This window comes from Natator depressus, chromosome 9 (assembly GCF_965152275.1).
Source record: "Natator depressus isolate rNatDep1 chromosome 9, rNatDep2.hap1, whole genome shotgun sequence".
NCBI classification, from domain to species: Eukaryota; Metazoa; Chordata; order Testudines; family Cheloniidae; genus Natator; species Natator depressus.
In genome coordinates, this window is record NC_134242.1 from 17,304,141 (window position 1) to 17,320,419 (window position 16,279).

General features: G+C 40.2%; 1 protein-coding gene across 8 annotated transcripts in view; it reads left to right on the forward strand.

Annotated features, from left to right (window-relative positions):
* MECOM (MDS1 and EVI1 complex locus) overlaps positions 1-16,279 on the forward strand; it is a 249,768-nt gene that overhangs the window by 201,029 nt on the left and 32,460 nt on the right. For 5 of the 8 annotated variants that reach the window (XM_074963598.1, XM_074963600.1, XM_074963605.1 and 2 more), the window contains exons 3-6: positions 2,864-2,966; positions 6,171-6,387; positions 10,094-10,241; positions 12,261-12,417. In XM_074963598.1, coding sequence (XP_074819699.1) covers positions 2,918-2,966; positions 6,171-6,387; positions 10,094-10,241; positions 12,261-12,417 — 571 coding nt within the window. In that variant the 5' untranslated portion in view covers positions 2,864-2,917. The remainder of the gene's footprint in view (positions 1-2,863; positions 2,967-6,170; positions 6,388-10,093; positions 10,242-12,260; positions 12,418-16,279) is intronic. The other 3 variants (XM_074963599.1, XM_074963601.1, XM_074963606.1) reach the window with 1 other exon arrangement.

A 16,279-nucleotide genomic window follows, 5' to 3' on the forward strand; every position in this document is an offset into this window, starting at 1 on the left:
TTAATATTACCTTTCAAGTGCATGGAGACCATTATACTTCCAGAAAAAAGACTCAGATTTAAATACATCTGTCTTAATAAATGGAAAAACAAATGTTGCTTAAAGCAAATATTCTGTGGATGCATGTGGACATCAGATTTATTTGCAGAAGTTAAAAGCTGGCTTCACTTAAATGGGTTTCAGTCTTTGATCAAATGAGTTTGGTTGCCCAAACCAAGTCCCTGGTGCACCAAAGTCCACATCACAAATCCCCTGCATCATTTGTCACAATTGGCAGTATCTTCTCAAGAGAAGACTATAATAACAGGTCTTGTGGCTCAAACTTGAGGTGCATCAGCATAGCTGTGGGGGGAGGCAAGCTCAGAACCTCCCTTTCCTCTGGCACTGCTCTCTGCTGGACGTTCACATTCTCATGAACAATAAACATTTGCTTAAAATTGAGAATGAACTCAGTGAAGTTAAAAATCACTCGGTCTCAGAGTCACTGTACCATTCATGAGTTGCGATGTCACCTTTTTAAACTCCATCAAATAAATCCAGTATTGCTACCGTAGTCACATATTTCTCTCTTTTAATATATATGCACATGAAACTTCACAGATGTTAATTAGGCTCCTTAAGGACGGTTGCAATATTAATTTATGTATATCCTACAAAAGGGTACTTTTAAAATCTTTGTCACCCTATCATTTTGAATGTTCCACTTTGATTTCATGTGCTTGTTTAAATTAGGCAATAATAAGATTAAAACTGATAGTATTAGCAGAGCAAGACAAGGGTCCTGATTCTGATCTGGTTTTACACCAATATAGCCGGAAGGACTTCATAGAGGTCCTTGTGGATTTACACAAGTATAAATCAAAACAGAATCAAGCCCAATGAGACTGTGATATCATAGTACTTCCTTAAAATCCTTTGCCATATGTGTGAAGGCTGCACTCCCTATTGCAAGGTTTCACTGCAGTTCCAATATGTCACAATTCAAATGTCAACATGCTGTTGGAAAGGAAGCTAATAAGTTAAACCTTTGAGAGTTGCCAGCAAAGGAGGTGATTCAAATTGTTGAGAGAAGTCCATTGTTTTCTAAAGGGAAATAGAATTCCAGAATGAAACATGTGACTTATAAGCATTTATCTAAAAGATAAAAAAAGACCAAGAAAATCCAAATGACGGTTTGACCAGGACAGCTCTTAGTGTAAAAGAAAAGGGAGTTGTAATCTTGACAGAATGGGAGGGGAAGTTGCGCACAAACTCCTACTCACGGCTTTTATTGGGAAAGCACACAGCAAACAGTAGGCTGCAGCATGTGTACATTGTGACTGATGCGTTTTCCTCAGAATTTCTTGTGTGAAATGATCTCAGCCTGTCTTGTAAAAATGCTGGTGCTTACTTCAGTATAACTGCACTGCTTGCACACTTCAGGTGGCTGACCTGCTGTTCTCAAAACAAGCCACAGAATGTCTTAAAACAAAAAAAAATCAGAGGAAGCGCCTCATTAAGTTATTTTTAGATATTTAGCGCATATTTGTGGTTGAGGCCCCTTATAAAAAAATAAACAATTGGGTTTTAGGGCCATCTACTGGAGAAAAATGATAACGGCACATGGGTTAATCTTGTATTTTTGTGCAATAATTAAGATATGTCTGCAAGGAAAAAATAGATGTAAGGTGGTTTTTTGCAAACAAATGTTTTTAAATGGTTGCTAACAGTTGCCTTCCTCTGGACTCAATAAAATTAGTATTGAGAGTCAGTAGTTTTAGAGAAAATGCTGATCCAGCATCTGTGAGCCTAGCAAAATATCATTTTCAAGTGTTTGCATTCAACAAGTTTACTAAAATTTGCCGATGTTAATTGAGTTGCCTCTAGACTATGCCTAATGGAGCTTTGTTTCCTGTTCTGCACCTTTCCTTCTGAAACAACAGGGGAAAGATAGACTTTGTTGTCTTCTCATGAAGTCATAATTACTCAATTCCTTGAAAATCTCACAATCACAAGTATGAGTTTTCTCCAGGATACATGCTGGCCAAAAAGTATGCGGCCCTATTTACCCCAGTGCATTGCACTGGTTCTCCTCTTCATTCTTTCCTGATAACTACTGCAAAACCCAAATGCCAGACTCTGTAAGGTTTTCCTCCAGCTGTGACATCCAGCTTCTTGATAGACTCCACGGGCAGTAGGTTTATCACCAGCTGTGTATGCTGTTTGGCTGCTGATGGGCTCCTTGGGCCATTTTCTCATCGTAGGCAAATTTCCCTTTTGATTCACGTTTGAAGCTAAGGGATAATCAGCAGCACTGTTCTGTACAAACCTCTCATAACATGTCATTGCAGAACCTTTTTCCCCTGATGAGCACATTTTAATCCAGCTTGTTCTCTCTCCCTTGCTTTTAAGTGGCGCAACGCCACTGACTTCAGTGGGGTTACTCCTAATTTACACCAGCGTAATCAAGAAGAGAATCAGACTGTCTGTGTATAAATCTGGAAAGGCTTATTTAGGGTACATTCCTATCTCATTGGCAGAGCAGCAGGGAACTTGTTTTATTGATGATTTGTCAATAGGATATGTATTACTGGAAGATTTGTGAATTGACAGCGACATTCACAACCCTCCACTCATCATCAGCTCATTTCTTGGCATAGTTCATTGAAAAGCAAAATCTTTTTTCCATAGGACCCAAAGAGCAAAAGGTATGGGGCCAGATTCTCTGCTAATATAAATTGGCGTCGCTCCATTGACTTCAGTGGAGCTCCACCCACTTAAATAAGTGGAGGATCTGGTGCCATATTTAAACCTTGCTCCGCCCACAAGCATTACTCTGTACACATTTACCTCTTGTGAAATTCACTGTGATTCTGTTTTTCAGATATTCTACAGAGTTGTCGCAGACATTGACCCAGGAGAGGAGCTGTTACTATTCATGAAGAGTGAAGATTATTCACATGAAACAATGGCTCCAGATATTCATGGTTAGCAACTTTTTACTCGAGCCTATCTAGTTTGATACAAAATGTCATTAAAATGAAAAGTTGGGCAAATGTCTTGCTGGTGGAACCTGCCTGAAATCAATGGGATTGCAGCAGTGTAGCTAAGAAGGAGCATATCTATCTATCTATCTATCTATCTATCTATCTATCTATCTATCTATCTATCTATCTATCTATCTATCTATTTCTTTGCAAACCCTGGCAGTAAATACATTAATAGTGCGCAATTATTAAATATGACTGAAACTGCTGTTAACTCGGCAACAAGTTTTACTGTTGTCTGTGACAATGATAATATCCCCATTGCTGATGTGACTTAATTGTTAACCTTTCTAACTTTCAATGTTTTTCAAGATTAGAAATGAAATGCCCCTAAAATAAATAATGAAAGATTGCCTGGGAGTGAGCTGAAATCGCTTTTGGGGGATTTTCTGCCATTCATAAACTACAGGAGTGCATGATGCCGCTTATGTGAACTGTATCCTGAGACTCACTCCGGCACCCTGTCTGCAAGTTTCTTTAAAATGTGTTTGTGCTCTGAAAAGTAACTGAAAAAATGGCATTGTGAGGTTTTGTGCTTACTGTCTCTCAATCATTCCAGATCAGACTTGCTCCATTCACAAGCAAAGAGCTATTTTTTACCTGCCAACCCTGCAGACTCTTTCCAGGATTTTTTTCTGCCTCCTGCATTAGTATTAATAAAGATTCCACTGTCCACATTTTTCTTGGAGTTGTATCTCTACAACCTAACTTTCTACTTTCTACCTCTACCCTGATCTATTACACTGACCATGCCCAACCTCATTGTCTGCAGTGGGGTTGGACAGGTGTAACTGAGTGTACAATTAGGCTTTGCAATTGGAATTGAGTAAAGAATGCGTAAGTAGTTATTCATATCCTACAAATTATATAGACTCCAAGAGACGTCCAATGTGTTTATAAAGGAATGCCCTGTTGTCTGCAGTGCAAAGGGCTGCGTTTATATCACTACTGTGGCTGCGTGTAGGGTCTCATCCAATACCCAGCTGTGTGTAGGGGGTGAGGGTTGTGCTAGAGTGTACTGGGGGGAAGTGGAGCACCAGCCATTGCCTGAACATTCAGAAATCATACATAGGGGCTTCCTCAGGTTTCCACACTGGCTTAATTTACCCCTTCCCCGCACCCGTGGATATAAAGAGCAGGATTTTTGCCCCTTTCCTCTCCTCTGCAGTTTTTTAAAAAAATTGAGGAGATAAATAGTAACTTTGTCAAGCCATTGCTGAAAATGTCATCCTTTTAAAGTGCAGTGTTCTCCATGACTATTCTATGTAGTTAGAGTAATTAATGCATCATTGTAAAATGCTCTGCAACCACACACAGATAGACACATTCTCAATCTTTTGTTTTACTAATTTGGCTAATTTTTAAACTAATTTAATATATAACTGGCCTCACTGGGAGTTTTGTCTGAGTAAGGACTACATAATCAGGTTCTTATAGTGGTAGTTTCTTTGGGTAGGTTTCCCACCTTGACCCCCTTTTTGTTAAGTACTTAAACACGTGCCTAACTTTACGCATGTGACTACACAAATAGACTATTCATGCTTAAAGCTATATATGTGCTTAAGTGCCTTTCTGAATCAGAGCCCACATAACTTTTACAGCTGCAATACTGATAGGATAGAAATAAAACTAGGACATGTGACCTGACACAAAGACAATCAACGTACAATTTAACAGATGGAAAAAAAATCTGCATTAGAGGATCTGGCATTCCTAGTTGATATTTTAGAATCTCACTCAGTTAATAAGAATATCAAGTATGATTAGATTTTGTTTGTGAAATAACTCCACACTCATCATACTAGTTCATTTTTATGGTGGCCTTTGATAAGAAATATATAGGGATTGGCCCTGCTCTCATTAAAATCAATGGCACAGCCTAGTGACTTAAACTGGACAGAACTGGATGCTTATTCAGAGCATGGTGTCATGGAGTCACCGGGCGATACTCTGGATCTACTGCATATGAAGCCAGCCAGGACTCTGGGGGAGCATGTCTTCTCTCTCTGAGCATACTGTCGCCAAGGCAAGAAGCTTACACAGCTTCGACCTTCCTGGATCTGACCTCGGAGCATTCAGCAACCCCTTCCACACCGTGCACTTCCCACAGTAAGTCCACCCAGGCGGGGCTCCTGGGGAAGCCAGAGGGCCCTGCACCGCAACTCCACAGTCAGATGTGACTCTCAGCCAGCCAGTAAAACACAAGGTTTATTATTCGACAGGAACACAGTGTAGAACAGTACTTGTTAGCACAGAAATCAGTGACTTTCAGCCAAGTCCATCTTGCGGAATCCTGGGCCAGATGCCCTGGACTCCCCCTTTTCCAGTCCCCCCAAGCAGACTGCCAGCTTCCAGTGACCTGACCTCAGACACCCCTGTTGCTCCTCCTCCTCGTCTTTGTCTTGCTTCCCTGGCAAAGAGTCACCTGGTCACATCCCACTCCTGGGTCTCAGGTTACAAAGGGCAATGGTCATAGCATACATGCAGACATCTGGAGCAGCCTCACCAGCTCCAGAGGTCTCAGCCAAAGTCACACACCCCTATTCCCACCACTGAGGTATTGGTGCAGCACACAGGGAAACTGAGGGACATGCAGTATTCATGCAAAACAGTAAAACTCACATAGGCTCAACAGTCAGACTCACATATAACATAACAAGGGAAAATCCCCACTTTGTCACACATGGGTAGGAGAGGAAATGTCAAAGTATCTTTAAAACCTTCAAAAATATCCTATAGGGCATTTTAATACAAATGTTTGTGCCTGAATCAGTTTAGACCTCACTCCAAAATGTCGGGGTTGCCCACTTCTATCTGTCCATCCACTGAGCTCCCATCACCACAGTATTTGAGGATAATGATTTGTGTCTTGTGTTAATCTTAGGATCCTCTATCAGAAATAGCCAAGGTGGGTAATGGATTATACTGCACTGATTTAAAAAAAACCTGGAGAAATGAAAAATCCTTTCTCCTAATTTCTTCTCAGATTCTTCCTTGTTCTCTGAATGGCCACAGGTTTTATTGCAAAGCAGTGGGATAGCTGATGAAATGGTAGTTAAAAATATGTCTGAAGACCATTGTTGAAGAACTTGTCTCACTGCACCTTTTCTCCTACAACACATAACCAATTAATTTGCCTTCCAGAGGAGCGCCAGTATCGTTGTGAGGATTGTGACCAGCTATTTGAGTCCAAGATGGAACTAGTAGACCATCAGAAATTCCCCTGCAGCACACCTCACTCAGCATTTTCTATGGTGGAGGAGGACTTTCAACAAAAGCTTGACAATGAAAATGACCTCCGGAACATGCGTGACATTCAAGAATGTAAAGAGTGTGATCAAGTGTTTCCAGATTTACAAAGGTAGGAAGAGCCACTTAAAATCAGACCCACTAAAATCATAGGTCCGATTCTGTATTGGTTTCAGTAGGAATGCAGAAGGTGTAAGTTAGTGCAGAATTTGACCCCATCTTCTAAAACAGAATACATATGACAACAGAATCAGATTTGTTTAGGACACACTGATAAGACCATTCTTTATTTAACCTTACAGTTATTATGTGTAGGTTGCACACTAAGGCCTAATTTTGAAGCCCTTATTTGTGAATGAACTGGACCCTAAATGCAACTGGGCCGGATCCACAGCTGATATAAATCAGCATAGCACCACTGAAATCAGTAGAACTGCAATGATTTACACCAGCTAGGACCTGATCTAATTCTTCTTCTTGTACTAGGCAGAAATAATTCAGTTCACTTCTGCATAGTGTTCATAGTTTGACAACATAGTTTTTTCTGCCCAAACTAGCAGTGATAGGCCAATTAAAACATGACAAAACTAGCCACCGTAAGTCTGCTATATCTTAAAATATGTTACATAGAACAAATCACCATATAGCAGCACAAAGCTGCATATGATCACAGGGACCCATGAAAAACACATCAGTTTCCCCTTTTTCTGGAAAAAAATGTTACAGGGAAGTATCCTGGTTCCATTGAAAACAATGATAAAAACAATGGCTTTGACTTTGGCTTCAGTGGGGGGAGGATCAGGCCCAAAGTACCTCGTTACAACATGTGTATTCTCATTTTCATCTAATCTGATTCCAAAAGCAGTAACATTAAAGTACAGTGAAAACTAACAAACACTAGTGATGATTCATTGCCACTGAGTGAGAGCAGCATTTTTACGCTGCACTTTGGGCTCAGTTCTGTAAAGTGCTGAGCACCCTCAACTCCCTAGGAAGTTATGAGTGTGGCAGGCACTCAGCACCTTGCAGGATCAGGCCCCTTCTCAGCCGTAAATATAATACATATATATAAATCCGTATACAAATATTTAGTACACATTTGCTATGGTGGAACTCATTTGTACATTTCCCGTCCCAGCAGGTTTCTGCAGATACTTATAATGTATTGCAGTGCAGAATACGTTGAGATGTTGCAAATTATTGCGAGGCATTGAGTGGGCACAATAACCCTTGCAATAACTTCCTCACACGTGCCCATCTGTGTGTCTGTGCTGGGTCTCTTGACACTTGACGCTTACCTGCTGCAGGGGAAAGTTGGCCCCAGCTACTGACATTTAATAGTAAAAGTCAGGGATCTGAATAACAAAGTAATCCCCAGATCCCCAGCTGGGGTAAATCAGTAGTGCTCCATGGAAATTAGTGGACCTATGCCAATTCTTTCTCTCTCCGTTATGCCAGCACACCATTTTGAATGTTCCTATTCAGTGTCTCTTGGTTTAATCCCCCCACCCCCAGGATATGTAATATAGTCCTTTTGGTTTATTATATATATAGAATGCCCTTCTATATTTTTCTGCTTTGAATAGTCTTTGTCATGTACTAGCCTTTCAATAATTTAAGTAGTTCTGGGACTGACTGCGTTGGCTCTCATTTTTCACTGTTTCTCTCACCACAGCACATCTATTTATGATGACTCAGTCTTTATTTTCTGTCCTATGTCTCGAATCTTTAATATTTTAAGATAAATTTACATTTGTTCAGTGACTCCCCTACATTAGATATTGTCTTCAAATTCAAATGTAGAAAAGAACTATTAACACTTTGAAATATTACACTCCAGACTCTGCTCACAGTTACACTTTGGCAACCTTTTTTATTTTTACCCAGCTAACTCAGTCACTTTGAATCAGTCACATGTTGGGCCAACTTTTGTTCAGTATTATCCAATGAATGAGGCATTCTGCATGCACAGATGCACCCAGCATGCAGGGTTGGTGGCCAGTAAAGGGTGCAGTATTTGGCCAAAACTCTTGCAGAAATATAATACGAGGAAGCCACAGCCATTTCTGACATAATGAAAGAGGAGTCTGGTAGAGTTAAATGTAACTGGCATCCACAGGGCAAAAAGCATTTTGATGACCTATGGCTGAGCGTGAAAATCACAAATCAGACTGGAGACCCTAAACTAAAACCCCACCATCTTTGGTCAGTTGAATCAGTAGAAATCATTGGAGCTTTGTCTGAGGAGGGACTGCAGAATGTGTCCCCATATTGGTGGGTTGGCATGCGCTCTGATAGTAATGGTACCAGACTTTTTTTTCCTAGTCTTCCATATGTATCTGCTTATAAGATATTGTGATATTCTCTGTCCTCCTAAATTTTAAATATATGAGAGAAGGTTTTGTATGTAACCAGACAACAGAGGTTATTTAAAAATATTTCTGCCTGCATGTAGCTTGGGCACATTAATAATTTCTGTTGCACTTCTCTGAACTCTTTTCAGTTTGTTCTATGTCTTTCTATTATTAAAGGGCTGGAACAATTGACTCCAAAACTAAGTACATTTAATGTAGCTAATGATAGTTAGGGGGAACATGCTTTTAGTCTGCAATGCTTAGGGACCTGATTCTGATCTCATTTAAACCAGTTTCATCCTACTGTAAATCCACTTGGAGTTGTTCCTCATCTACACTGGTGTAAGAGAGATCAGAATCTGGCCCCAGTGAAGGATAGGAATACATTTTTTAAAGTGGCTGGCCAAATATAAAAGAATATTTCTTTAAGATAGTGTCTCAGTGACACCTGACAGCAATTAGGCTAAATATATAGATATAGAAAGAGATTGAATGGATAAATGTTGGAGAAATTATGGTGGAAGAGGAGACTTTATGGATATGTGCTGGACATGTCCAGTCATTAGAGAGTACTGGGATGCAATCCATAGTCACAAATTGCTGGACACTTATTGCCAGATGATCCAACAGTAATCCTTCTGACTCCTCCTCGTAGAAATGATCAGACAAGAGGGGATGAAGAATTAATTTCTCATTTGGTAGCAGCTCGGCTATTGGTAGCCTCTCGTTGGAAAAAGGGAAATAGCCCAACCATAGAGGAATGGTTCAAAAACTATGGAAGGCTGTGGTTATGGAAAAATTAACACACCAATTATGTACCCAGCCAGATAAACAGAGGACAGATAGCTAGATATTTAGTTATCTTTTATTCAATACCCAATGTATATTCACCTGTATAAAAACGTCAGCACACCTGTCCAACTTTTTTGAATATTATCATTTGATAGACATGCCTGGTTTGTTAAATATGTGTATAGAAATTTCAGTCAATCTAATAAAATCACTAGAAGCAACATAGGTGTTGGAATCTGATGACTCTATTCATCTATAATGTCGTTTTAAACAAAAACTAACTGTTGTAATGATTGTTTTGTTTCTGCTATTTACATGACAAGGGTTTGTACACTTGTTAAAGCTTCCTAAATAAATAAATAGTTTTTTAAAAAGTGGCTGGCCAAGACACGAGGAGATGTACTGTTCTGGCATGGAGATGAGCTCCAATGAGACAATATTATCGCCCTAATTTTGAAAGATGGTGAGCAAAACTCAAAAGGAGTTGCACTTCTCCGAATAAGGCTCTCTAGGTCTTTCCCCTCTAGTTTCTATAATTATGTGATCTATTAAAATTACTTCTCTTCCTGACACTTCATTTTCATATCTAACTTGGGCTGCAAATCACTGATAAAACTGGGTTCCTCTTTAGGTGTTGTTGAGACCTCACGAAGCCTGTTGTTGTCTTCACAGCCTAGAGAAGCACATGCTGTCCCACACTGAAGAGAGAGAGTACAAGTGTGATCAGTGCCCCAAGGCCTTTAACTGGAAGTCCAATTTGATACGTCATCAAATGTCACATGACAGTGGAAAGCACTATGAGTGTGAAAACTGTGCCAAGGTACAGGAATTTGTAGGATATTTGGCCTTTCTCTGTGTATCATGTGTTTTATGAGATATAATAACAAGTTTTGGGTGTGGAAACCCGGGGGTCAGGAGCAGATTCAGCCAATACTCAACAGGAGGTCATACCAATACTTCTCTAGCCATCCCATCAGTTTCTGTAGCATTTAAGCTTTCATTTAAAATATTCTCATTTTCTTGCCCTTATGATTTTGAAGGTAACTCACGAAGATGACCTAATGCAATACTCACTCAGGCGCTGACTGTGAAGGAAGTTGAGCACACTCTCCATCCATTGAGGTCAAAACTCAGCCCCTTGTGAGGGATGGAACTTACAGACAGATAGAATAGTTTCAAGAGGGATGTGTACTTCACCCATTTACTTGGGCAATGATTTTGTACCCTAATGACATCAAGGTTATTAACTATTGCAAGCAAGTTAGCAGAACTATCCATCTTTTCTGGGAATGGGGGTGGAACCTTCCCTCCCACCCCCCAGTCTGATCCCAATCTCAGGAAACTGTAAATATATTTTGAAAGTGAACCCTCAAATTAGTATGACCTGCTAAAAGAACTAGTATATATTAAAAGGAGTGGGTAACATTTTATTTAAGTTATCTACCTCCATGCAGCAGGAATTCCTGCTAGAAATGCAGGGATGGACTCATGTTCCTTCTCATTCTCTGAGTCGGATTGTGATTGAGATAGCGCAGTCATGTAAGGTAATATGAGTGTGTAAGGCACCCCCCTGACTACCTTGCACTGGCCATCCAGGTGATCAGTAGCAGCATGGGCAGGAAATTAGCCTCCAAGGGGCTATAGATTTCCCCCTTGTGCAAAGGGGGTGAGAGGGAACACATGGGGTGGGAAGTAGGTGGCTCTGCTCCTTCAACCCACTTGGAAGCTTACCTGCACTGGTGCCTTAGGTGAGCAGTGCAAGTTTACTCCCTCCCCAGGGTATCTGGGAACCAGGAAGAAGATTGTAGCTCTGTAAGACACACAGTCCCCCTTCCAAGCTGCTCCAGGGCCAGTGCTACAACATGCTGCCCTCTGATCAGCGCCGATCATATGGCCGCAGTCTAGTTCTTTATTTTCTGTACTAAGTTTAGTTTGTATTATTTTAACTGGTTTAAGCTTTCTGAGACAGGGACCATGTCTTCCTATGTGTTTGTACAGCACCTTGCACGGTGAGCCCAATGCTGATTGAGGCTTCAGGACACTACTGCAAGATAAATAATAAGAAGAAATGATGGACCAGGTCCCCAGCTATTGTCTCCAATGGAGCAATGTCGATTTACACCAGCTGAGACTCTGGCCCATTATATAGACTATTCATGCATAGCTGTAGTCAGCTCTCTTTATACCACACTAGCAAGGAATTATTTCCCTCTTATGATTCCACAGGTTTTGTTTTTAGTTTTTTGTGTGAGTGGGTGGCTTTTCCTTTTTGCATTTCCTGGATACATAATTTTATTAATCCTACATAACACTATGGAGACTGTTATCAGCTCCTGCTTCCCTGAAGTCCATGGGAGTTTGTCTGCTTAAGTTCAGTGAAGCAAAACTTGCTCCAACATGTTTTTTATTTTGTAGCGAGACAAAGCTAGATGCTGAAGGTGCATCCTTGATACTAGGTTGCGGGTCAGGATTTCCTTGATACAAGTCACTCATTACTGTTATAAAGCATTTATACTGCAGTAGTGCCTCGAGACGATGACCAAGTCGCAGCCTCATTTTGGCAAGCACTATACAAAGACCCTGCCTAAGTCACTGCTCCAAAGAGTAATCAGCTAGTCCTGTAAAACATAGGGCCCAATTCTGCTCCAGTTGAAGCCAATGTCAAAACTTCAATGCAGCAAGATCTGGTCATACTAACTAGCCAATATTAGGTCGTTTTTGTTTAATTTTCTAGCCTTTAAAAAACAAAACCACAGTTCTGGTCTTGTAGGAGTCGTCTGTGATTGCTGGCTCCCTTGCTGCAGTTAAGTTGCTTGATTAATCAGTATTCATTTCCTAGCAGGTTTTCACGGACCCCAGCAACCTTCAGAGGCACATTCGTTCCCAGCATGTTGGGGCTCGTGCTCACGCTTGTCCAGAGTGTGGTAAAACGTTTGCTACTTCTTCAGGCCTTAAACAGCACAAGCACATCCACAGCAGTGTCAAGCCCTTTATATGTAAGTCTTCAACTAAACGTCTAAACTTCAATGTCTGTCTCGTCTCAAAAAAAGCAACATAATCAGGAAATAGGCGGCCCAGTCCTGCTTCTGTTGAAACTCCCACTGGGAGTAGGTTTTAGCCCTGACTTACTGAATGAGTAGCTGTGTAATTCATAGTCCAATACGTGGAGTTGTTTTTATATATTCCTTTCCAAGCAGACACTGAACGCTGTAATACACCTGTTTCCCCAGGCATATCTCCCCCTTCCCCCCGGACACAAAGAGCAGTTCAGGGAAGGATTTGACAGAGACAATATAGTTAGTCAATAATGAAAAGCCTCAGTGGGTTATGGGATTTAAGCGAGACAGGCAAAGGTATCTGATGCTGAAAATCTGCATTGCTTTGGAAATGCTCATGAGGTCTCCCTACAAGATTAGTTCACACCGTTAGGCTGGGATTTGCTTATGATAGTAAGGGCAATAGATTTTCAGTAGGAGATGGGTGCCTAACTCCCTTAGGCTCCTTTGCAAATCCCAGTATTAAGTATTAACGGGAAGCTGTTAGGCCTTGACAAACAGTTGTCCTGGAAATCAAGCTTTTTAAAACATGTACTTGCTCCATGGACCTAATTCCTGCATCTGGACATGGTAGTGAAGAGTCTTGCACCCACACAGTCTCACTGACTGCATCGGTTGCAGTGCAAAGTCAGATCCTGCTGCAGCATCAGGACTCAGGATATTTGATACTGCTTCAGGAGACTCTCTCTCCCATATGGTAATGAAAGAGAAATATTTCTCCTTTGGCCATTGAATCCCACCTCATTCTCCTCAAATTCCACTCAAAGCCAATTAAAAATCCTCGCCCCTATTACTCAATGCCCTAATTTCCTACCATCTCCCTGTTTTCAGCACTAGTTTGCCAAAAGCTCTTTCCTGGTGCTTCTTCCAAACTGATTGTGGCTTCATTCCATCTTTTCAAAGTGACTGCTTCAAACTAGGACCAATCTAAAGCATTCTAAATTACACTGGAGATCTGTAGCATCCAGATAAATACAGTGCAAAGGTGTAAAGTCAAGTGACTGGAAGCTAGTTTAATGGGGAGAGGAGGCAAACCTGCAATTTCATACTAGTCTACAGGGACTTGTGCTTTGGAGTTTGAGCCACCAGCGATCAGCTTTCAAAAGTTCTGGTATTAACTTCTTCAGTATATTGGAACACCAGCGTATGTTCACCTAGGGAATAGTTTAATGGTTCTATGACATGTGCTTTGGGTCTTGATAATACATCAGCATGAGTAATAATGACTTAAAAGAAATGTTCTTGTAAGGGCTGTAGCTCTGCCAGTGGACTCGTTCATATTTATTTATGTTTAGACTTATTTGAGCTAGCAAATATCTAATTAACGAGACGCGATTACAGCAGTTGTTTAATTATTTTTCCCTACCCAGGATCACAGAGGGTTTTTTTCAGATTAATACTGTATTAGTGGAAATGAAATAATTAGAAAACAATGGCTTCCTGCCTTGGAGGACTAGTAGAGCACTAGAGTTACAGTTGCTTTTGAATCAAATGCTCCAGATAGAACTATGGTTCTTTTCAAATGAAATCATGTGTAAAATGCTTTCCATTAATGTTTTCAGTGATCTCTGGTAAATCAAAACATCAACTGTTATTCTTCAGATGCAAAGTGTGGTGGACAGAAAACTAAAGAACAATTATGGATAATAGCTATGAAATTACAGAACAAAAGAATGTAGAGATCATGTGTTGGGGTAGGCGTTTCTGAGTGTTGAAGGGTTGGGGGTCAGGTCACTTTAAGTAGATATCTGTTTCCCAGTACAAGGCCACACACCATGATTTGCCCCATCAGTCTGTTTATGGCAACTGTCTCTTATTACAGTATACTGCCCAAGCTTGAGTGAAAACTCACCAACAGTAAGATAATTACTCACTGCCTTCAAAAAATCTCCAAATAGAAACCACATGCCATAATAGGCTGAACGTATTCAAAATAGTACTTACAGTAATTTGTTTAATAAGCAGAAAATATGCAAACTTAACGGCTTGGTAATTTCTTGGTTCTAAGAAAATTGCAGTACAGAGTACACTTACACATCAAATGAATTAATATACCTTGAGGGGTGCGATGGGAGGGTTGTGGTTTGTATTAGGGGTGGGAGTCTACACAGTGATAAAACTTGCAAAGAGGGAAGCAGTAGCTATATGTTAGTTGCTTAGAGTAAAGGTAAGGATATAGAAAACCAAGCATACCATAAAACTGACTGGAGAAGTCAAATCCAGCTTCTATAGCCTAAATACATGGAAGCTATTAAAGTCAGTAAATCCCCTCCATCTAAATATTAAGCAAAACTTTTCTTGGAAATAAAAGTTGTTCAGAAAGCAAAGGGCTAGATCATGTAACCTTAACTCATCGGAATAGTTCTTGCTCATGTGAGTAAGCCCATTGGATCATCCTGTGCAATTAATTTATGTGCAGATTCCCCAATAAAATCAATGGGGTGTTCTGTGTAAAATTCAACAGCATTAGGTAATACATAGACTTCAGTAAGACTATCCACATAAATAAGATTACGTTGGTGAGTGAGGATTACAGAGTTGGGTCCAAAGTTTGATTGCCAAACATAGCTACTCTTTAAAGCCCATATAAATCAGCAGATTACCTATGAAAATGTTTCCCATTTCTCCCTTCAGTATTTTAAATACAAGAGGAATTTTGCACAGGGGAGACCTATTTATATAGACTATGTTTTATGGTCCCAAAGGCAAGTCCTTTGTCATGGCTCTTACTTACATGGATGGAGTTATAATAATATACATCTGAATATTTTAGCTGCTTGTATTTGCATGATTTCAATAATTTTTTGTTTGTTTTAAAGAGGGGTATAAAGTCATGTTAGGCCTTTTAAAGGTTAAATTGCACACATTCTAATAGTTTGCAAGGATACCAATAACTTGTAGGAAGATTTTTGGGTTTTTTTGCTTTTCCATGGAAATACAATGTTTTTCAGTTCCCTTCAATTTTGAGTGTACTGATGGAGAATAATTCTTTGGCAATACAGACGCCCCCGACTTACGCAATCGTTCCATTCTGGAAAGCCTTGCATAATTCAAATTTTGCGTAAGTCGGAAACGTATACCCGTGCATTACACAAAAATTTCCGCAACTCGAAAATCCTATTTCTGGCTTATGGAACTTTTTCTGTAAGTGCGAATTTGCGTAAGTCAGGTCTTGCATAACCCGGGGAGCGTCTGTATATAGCCCTAAAACAGTACATATCGGTCTTGTAAAAGTACTTAGTAGTATAAATATATTTTTTGGAATGAAATATATGTGGTCAGATCCTCTGCAGGTGTAAATTGGTGTAGATCCATTGCCTTTAGTGAAGCTAAACTGATTTACAGTAGATAAGGATTTGACTCGTGGTATCCAAGGGCTAGACTGTGCAACTCTCACTGTTAGCATTTATTCACACAATGGTAGCCAATTTACTTTCGCTTATCTGATTGGTCCCACAAGTTGCACAAGCTAACCCTAAACTTTTCTTTGTGGGCCTGATTCTGTACCATGAAGATCAATGGAAGCTTTGGCATTGACTTCAGTGGAAGCAGGATTGGGCCCTATATGTTGACTATATGAGGCATAACAAATAAATGTCAATTAAATGTGCTATATCCGAACAAATAAATGGCTGGTCCTACAATCCTTAATTAACTAGGATCTGGTTCCCAAATTGGGGGTGGGGGGGGAATGTAGCAAGAGAAAACCAAGCATTCTAATATGCATGGTAGGAAAACTTTGCTTTTTTTTAATCTATAATCTTCTTTGTGAATGAAGCTATCTTACAGGAACACCAACTGA